The 8,092-nt window shown below is 33.5% G+C and overlaps 1 protein-coding gene across 8 annotated transcripts; it reads left to right on the plus strand.

Annotated features, from left to right (window-relative positions):
- The first annotated feature begins 765 nt into the window (after positions 1–765).
- LOC131647762 (uncharacterized) lies at positions 766–6,139 on the plus strand. Of its 8 annotated transcripts, none has more exons than XR_009297945.1 (10): positions 766–1,884; positions 2,198–2,232; positions 2,409–2,633; positions 2,940–3,668; positions 3,969–4,416; positions 4,494–4,526; positions 4,704–4,769; positions 4,887–5,098; positions 5,417–5,485; positions 5,611–5,942. XR_009297945.1 is itself a non-coding variant. In XM_058917605.1 (7 exons), the coding sequence occupies exons 5-7, from the start codon at positions 5,045–5,047 to the stop codon at positions 6,070–6,072; spliced, it is 585 nt and encodes a 194-aa protein (XP_058773588.1). In that variant the 5' UTR covers positions 2,273–2,633; positions 2,940–3,668; positions 3,969–4,416; positions 4,494–4,526; positions 4,704–5,044; the 3' UTR covers positions 6,073–6,139. The 8 variants fall into 8 exon arrangements, 1 of the variants encoding a protein (XP_058773588.1); XR_009297943.1 differs by having other exon boundaries at positions 769–1,884; positions 3,969–4,195; positions 4,257–4,416; positions 4,704–5,098; XR_009297947.1 differs by lacking the exon at positions 4,704–4,769 and having other exon boundaries at positions 770–1,884; positions 3,969–4,195; positions 4,344–4,416; positions 4,833–5,098.
- The last annotated feature ends 1,953 nt before the right edge of the window (positions 6,140–8,092 follow it).

Raw genomic sequence — 8,092 nt, forward strand, 5'->3', positions numbered from 1 at the left:
ATAAAATAATTTCGATAAATAAATGTTGATAAAACTATTAATCAAGGCTAAAATACTACCATCTCTAAGTAGTTCCCGCGAGCACAAATAGAATGCAATGGTTATGAAAGGTAGGATCTATAGGAGAAAAAACTCTATCTATAGAGAGCGGTTAAAATTATTATATTTTTTTTTCCTTCAAAATAAATTCAATATTATTATATTCAATAACTAAATATTCATTAGCAAAAATAACATTGATGTAAATTGGAGTCAGGAAAAAAATAGACATTAATGTAAATTATTCATTATTGAAACTAATGTTCAGTGGCAATATACACCTCTTCCTGTGTAAACTTGGAATCAGTATGGCAAAACATTATTTCTTTTGCTTAAAAGCTAACAATTTACAAACAAATTACCAACAGTTCCAAGCCGACGAAGCGCTACTACTCTCCACTTTCACAGAAACACAACAGCTACCGTACTGCAAAGCCGAGAAATCCACACCTGATGCCAAGAAAAAGCTAACTGAACACCAACCCTCAAATTGCAAAATAAGCTCAGAACTTTCAAGAACCAAATCTTCTCCCAATCCCGACTAAAATTGCACAGCACCCAATCAAAAAGGCAATTACCAGTCAAAAAAACAGACACACAGAGGGTAACTTCTGCAAACCCTTGAGAACTACTAAAACTATCGGACAACACCACCAACTAACAGCGCAGACGAACCACCAATGCCCCCCAACCACTGTCTCAAACTCCCGACAGCTGCAGATATCGGAATTCCACACTTCTGTATGCGCCTAAGCATCCTGTAGGGTTTATAATCCATTGGCTAAGAGCATAGCTAAATCCCCTAATACTACTCTTCAACCATTTCCAAGAGATATGCTGAATTTCTTCTATCCAACCTTCCAAGTCCCCACCACTATTCTTAAAAATTCCTTTATTATGTTTCCACCAAATCACCCAGACACATGCAAACCAAATGGAACTTAGCCTTTCTTTGTTCCTCCGCGGTGATATCACCACCTCTGCTACATTGGCGTGGCAACCGAACAGTTCAAACATATCCTTTCCCCCTATTCTTTCCGAAAAATCGGAGAAGAAAATGGACTCTATGTTATCCAAAGAGCCTCCTTTGTAAACCACCGAACGGAAAAACGTCCCATTTTGCTACAAGAAATCTGAACCACTTCCTTCGCACCTGACCTTTGTAAACCACCGAACGGAAAAATGTCCCATTTTGCTACAAGAAATCTGAACCACTTCCTTCGCACCTGATGCCACTCCATATCTAACCTCGAAAAACTTACACAAAAGTTAGAGAGGAAAAAACTAGAGAATAAAGTTCCATTGGAAAATACACATCTATCATATAAGAAAAGTCTACCATTTGGGACTTTCTTAGGCTATCCACATCAGCAACTCTTCTCTCAATTTTCCACGTCACTTTTCTCAATTTTATGCTACGCTTACACTTCTCAAATTGCAGTTACGTATCCTTTCTCCTATTCATTTCACGTTACAAACTTCCTCCAAATTCTCTTCATCAATTCATTTCACGTTATAAACTTCCAGCGTTACTACTCTCCACATTCATCTTCCCCAAATTCTAACCCTAAATCAAATACTCAGTATTTCACACAACCTTTCATCAACCCTCATCACAACCATCACCACAAATTCATCATTGGACCGCAACAGATTCACAACGTGCGGAGCACCGTCATCGGTAACAAATCTTCAGCAGCAACGATTGTAATCTGATATACAACGACATCATCAGAAAATCACGGTTGCGACATTCACGAACAACAATTTGCGGTTCCGCCAACAAGCTTCCATTCACACCCTGATCGAAGCAATTATTGGATTTTGTTTGAATTTTCAGATAAGGTTTGCTTTTTGAAATTTTCAGATAAGGTTTGTTGTTTGATGCAGATTAGATAGATTCTTTTCATGTGCATTTTATGATCGATTTTGCTCTGCTTTTGTATTTTTAAAGATTTGGTTTTTAAGATTGTGGTTGATTGTTGTGCATTTAGATTGATTCCTTATCTGAATTGTGACCATCATTGATTGATCAGTGATTTGTTTGTGGTTCTTTGATTTGAACTGAATGAGAATTCTGAGTTCAAATGAGTGTTTGTTGAAGTAGTTTTGTTTTTATGAAGTTATTTAACATGTGGTCTCCTTTTCATTTTTTCAGGGCTTTTGCTTCAACATGGATGAATCTAACTCAATGTATGTCTCTGCGCAATTTTATAGAGTATAAGATATTGGTAGTTATTAAGTGATTTTGTTTTGTTTAAGTATGGTTTATTGTTCTTTAAATTTATAGAGATGAAATTGATAAACCCTAATCCCTAATTTTTCATTGTTTTCAATGTCTCCGCTTCCTTTCTGATTTATCTTTTCAGATGGCAGCGAACTAAGTATGGAGCAATCCACCATAAAAGGCTAGAAAGATGTTTAATGTTGGATCTATTTATTTCATTTCATCATTCTTTTACAAAACTACTGACCATCTGTTTATTTCATTTCATCATTCTTTTACAAATCCGAGTTAGAAGTTACTATATGTAAGTATCAATAGATGCTGATTAATGACGTAAATCGAGGCTTTGGAGAGAAGAAAATAAAAGGTAATTTTACTTTTCTAAAATAATTCACAATCTCTATTTGGAATCCTAAAGTCACATACTATTCTCTTATTTCAAATTAGAATTTATGGGATAACAATAATCTTTTATATACATTATTATCATATGTGTTTAATCATGTTATTTGAATGTATGATGATTTGAATTGGATTTTTATAATTGTGCAAAAGTCCATGATGAGAACTCTTGATGCGTGCAATTATTGCTTGCAATGACTTTTTGGCTGTTATGAATCACGAGATGGGAACTCTGATGCGTGCAATTATTGCACTTTCTCAATTGTTACAGGAAACAAATATGACTGCCGAGCAACGTCTGATGGTGGAAACAATATTGGAAAGCAGCAATTTATTGGCTACACTCATCAATTATGTTTTAGATCTTTCGCGGCTTGAGACTTCTTATTCATATTCATGTTTGTTCTAACATTACTTCACTTTCTCTTTTCATGTGATAATGAGCATTGGTGGCAAAAGGCAAGACAAGGTCAATTTTGTGGAGTTTGGAGGCATTGGGGAACGAAGCTTCTTTTGTGTAATTTGTAATGAAAATTTGAATCTTTAGATGTAATGAATATTTGGTTGGTTGCTGATATTTGGCATACAAGGCAATAAAGCAAATGGATGACTACAAGGTTTTAGCGACTATTGGAGCGCCTGGAAAACATGTGAAGATGCTTTAGTAGAACTGCTACTTCTTTGAGCAGCAACTGTCTCCGGCCGTCCTCATTATCTATTTTTTGGTTGGCTGAATTTTCTGTTCAATTTTCATTGATTGAGTAATGATTTTGGTTGGTTGAGTTTTCTGTGTAGTTTCAAACAATCCCCTGTCGACAATCGTTTCTCCAACTCCGACCGATTCGTACTCCTCATCTCGCGGCCTTCCTAAAGTCTTTTGATTTATTTTTGTTTGGTTTGGTGTTGATGATGCTCACGGGTTTGTGCGATATGTTGGAACTGGTGAACACCTTCCCTGAAGATATGTCTCTGTTGGAAAGCATGTAAAATATATTCTCAGGTAATAAAATACTTATGATACATAGAGATACATAGTCTTTCATTGTTATAGAATTGAACCATGTATTGTTGAAGAAAGTTAAATTATGCGGCATGCTATTAACTTTTTCTATGTGAAATTAATTCATTGCAGAAAAGAGTGTATTTGATTTTAGAGTTTAGACATGTGGTTTTGTGAGGTTTGTGAACCAAAGAAAATATAGAAAAATTACATTTTTGTGAGGTGGATTTAGCATAATGTAAAGGCGATCATGATTTTCTGCCAAGAAAACCTCCAAAAATAGCTTCTCATGATTTTCAGGAACTACTCTTGCCGACTTTATTGACGATTCTATTACTCCAATTCGCCCTCTGCACCAATCACATGTGTCTTCCTCAGCTTTACAAGAAGCTCGGGAATTGTTTGGTGATGTCGATGAGTTTCTTTTGGCTCGCAGTCATGTTCGAGGATCAAATGATTTTAAAGAGACTAGACTCAAGGATGAGTTTGAGCCTATTGTTCGAGGATGAGTTTCTTTTAGCTCGCAGGTATATTTTCATTTTTATTTAATCTCATTTAGTGTGACTAACAATTTAACAAATAAACTAGGTGAGGAAGTTCTGTTGGACTTCATAGAGCAAGTGAAATCATTTAAAGAAACGGGCCCAAGGATGATGTTATTTGGTTTGATTTTAGCCAGAGATGATTCACTCTGATGCACTCTACAAGGCCTTTAAACTTTAGAGATTACCAAGAGATTGCAGATCATGTAATTTTAATAATTCACACTACTGATATTGGCTCAACCATAAGTTTCAATGCCTGAATCTGTCTTAATTTTTCTAGGGTGCTGCAGAACCAGAGATGCTTTCCAACAAGGTACTTATAATTAATCACAAGATTCTTAAAAATAATGATATGATGCAATTTGATCCTCACTTTTGCCAATTACTTTGTTGTCATGGTGCTTTAATAACTGATTTATTAGTTTCTAATGATTTTATCCCGTATGAGTTACGGATCATTGTATGTTTGATTTGGCTGAGGGTCTGTTAGAATGATTGCTTGAGGGGATTATCAGTTGGCCGCACCTCTTTCGCTCACCGGATAGCATAGCTTTGCGTATGATTTCTATCGCATCAAATAATCTGTAACTCGAGGCTGAATGTTTCTATCCATGTTTAGAGCCTGCTCTAAAACTATGCTCCAGTATTCAGGGAAGCCTTTTATTTGTAGCAGCAAGGCAGTTTCCGACTGGCATATTCAAAGGAGAATTATCTTTCATCAAAGTGATGTCCCAATTCTAGCGCCTTGGTTCGGTCGCTGTAGGATTTTCTGTTGCATTGGTGATTGAGTCATTAATTCGATAGCATTCTTTTCGGCTTGGATTCTGAGGAATGCTCGATCCTTTTCCGATTGAGATGTTGTTTCTTCGTCGTTTTCTCGATCAGGTTTGAGCATTATTTTTTAGAATGGACCGGTGACGTAGTTTGTTTCTTTCGGCATTTGTTCTATTGGGTTTTTCTTGCGGCTTATCAGAATATAATGTTCTGGCTTACTGTCATTTTGGCCATGGTAATGGTAACGTCGTGCATTAACAAATCACTAATATGAAATTACGCAATCATGGCAATGGCAGGGAAGTTGTTTGAGTGGGGTACTTCTTCTGGCTGCTTTTCCCTTTTCTCAACTCAATGTAGTCTTTCAGTGACATTCTTTATTGTTGAGTAATAGTGAAAGTTTACACTAATGAAACTTATTGTTATCAGGCAAAGAAGTTTTTGTCTACAACCCTTGGGTCTGAATCTGGTGTCAATGCTATCTTTACTAATGGAAGTGTAAGTCTGTCTTTATCTCCTGCCATATTTTATGTCTCAGTTGTTTGTTTGTGTATATTTTAAGAGATTTTCAAAGAATCTCTGTTAGTCCTCTTTGTGTTAACCTTAGCATATGTGTTTCACAGGTTACTTGTCCTATTGACGAGGGCACATTTTTTAGTGCTGATCTGCATCTTCTTGAATCGATAGAGATTAAGAACAAGACGAAGCATATTTTGGAAATTATTGAAGAGGTGAAATGGAAAGATGCTCACCCTGACTTGCTAACAAGGTTTCACTTCGTCTTCGCTCTGTCTCTTCTCTTCCGAGTTAGATACAACGTAAGACTCATAGAAGTAGTACGGGCTGTATCCAAAGCATGGGAACGACGTAGTTCTAATGATATACGATTCTGTTTACTATTGTTAATCAATGCTTATATAAGGCCAGTTCCAATATTGAATAACTTAAGAGCAAAGGGTTTTTCAACTTTGAACTGTATGTTGAAGAACTGCGGCTGTCAAGTATTTAACTGCTTGCTGGATCCTAATTGTAGAAAAGCTCTTCAATGCTTGAATAAGTTTAGGCCTGTTGATCAAGTTTATTAATATATTAATATTAACTTATTACAATTACAAATAGTTTCTCTGAATTGTACTTATCTTACATTTGGCCATTATATATTTAAATGAATAATTACAAACACCTAATCCAAAAGCTGATTTCGACGATCAAAATACAAAAATGATTTTGTTACTTAGATTAGGAAATTTAATACAGTCAAGTATAATAATGATCCTTACACAGAAAATATCTTTCCCCTAATCTTTACAGAGTTTGCCAAGGTTTATAATGTGAAAATTCTACACGTATAATACCACTACTGAATAGCCACGTTTCTTTATTTGTAATGATACAGTTATAGTCATTTGGACTATGTAATACGATGGAAGATGATATAAGCCACTGAGCTGCTAAATCAACACTTTATCTCCTTCATAATTTGTGACTAATCCCTGAAACCTTGTGCATACCAATACTGATATTTGTACCTGTATCCATGCAACACATATTTGTACCTGTATCCATGCAACACAGCTCTTGACCCTGTTTTCAACGTGCTAACATCTTCTAAGATATTAATGGATTAGCATCTATAGTCCCATAATGTAAAATAAGATTATTTTCTGCACATGTGGACCTTGAAATGCAATGATGTGATGCATATAACTTTTTAATGTTTTTAATTAGAAAATCGGTATTCATTTGCACAAGTCAATTAAACACAACTGATTTTTCATGAGTAGGAATTGAACTCGGTACTCGGCTTTACTACACTTGCAAACACTGTTTCATTTATAATAGAGCTTCATTTTTTCTTTCATGAAGTCAATCTTTTGGGATCAAATCAAACTATCAATTGGAAGTGTTTGTCTTTTTTATGAATGCCGTACATATTTAATTTGATTGGAACTTAACAATTGTGTTCTTTACTTAATTGGGAAGTGTTTGTCTTTTTTATGAGTGCCTTACATATTTACATATTTAATTTGATTGGAACTTAACAGTTTTTCTCTTTTAAACTTTATTGTTATTTTTTAGTTTTTAATAATATTTTTTACGTGAATATTTTGTAACATCACAAAATAATATTCAAAATAATGAATTGTAGGAGATATCTTCATTTTTAAATATATGTTTCTATTTATTTTTTGCATTAAAAAATTATTGAAGAAGTTGGATAATAAAAGATAAAGATTTAAAATGAATTGAAGTATTTTGTCTACGAAAATATTCTATGAAACTTATCTCTATCTGTAATGCTAAACACAAATGCTCAATAAAGTTATATATTGATATATAATATAATTTATGATGTTAAACTTTACAAATAAATGTACTTATCTTTCTGAGGATTTTTAATAATAACCTTTCGATTTAAAATCAATGCTCAGATATGCATAAGAATAACTATACGATTGATTCAAATATTTTTATATATGAAATAATATATTTGATTTGAAAATTGATTTTAATCAATTAGTATTAACGGGAACATAAAATTAGTGATCAAACAAATTAATATTAATGGGAATATTAAATTACTGATCAAAATATTGAATATTAACGGAAACATGAAGTTACTAATCAAAATATTGAATAATAACGGAAACATGAATTTACTAATAACGGGAACATGAAGTTACTGATAAAAATATTGAATATTAACAGGAACATGAAGTTACTGATCAAAATATTAATATTAGCGAAAACATGAAGTTACTAATCAAAATATTCAATATTAACGGGAACATGAAGTTACTGATAAAAATATTGAATATTAACAGAAACATGAAATTACTGATCAAAATATTAATATTAACGGTAACATGAAATTACTGTTCAAAATATTGAATAATAACGGAAACATGAAGTTACAGATCAAAATATTGAATATTAACGAAAACATGAAGTTACTGATCAAAATTATATTAACGGAAACATGAAGTTATTAATCAAACTATTGAATATTAACGGGAATATGAAGTTATTAATTAAAATATTCAATATTAACGCGAAGCCATGTTAGTATGTTGAAAGTAAATGTGACTAAGTTTATTACATTGG

Source organism: Vicia villosa, linkage group LG2 (assembly GCF_029867415.1).
Source record: "Vicia villosa cultivar HV-30 ecotype Madison, WI linkage group LG2, Vvil1.0, whole genome shotgun sequence".
Classification (NCBI taxonomy): Eukaryota; Viridiplantae; Streptophyta; class Magnoliopsida; order Fabales; family Fabaceae; genus Vicia; species Vicia villosa.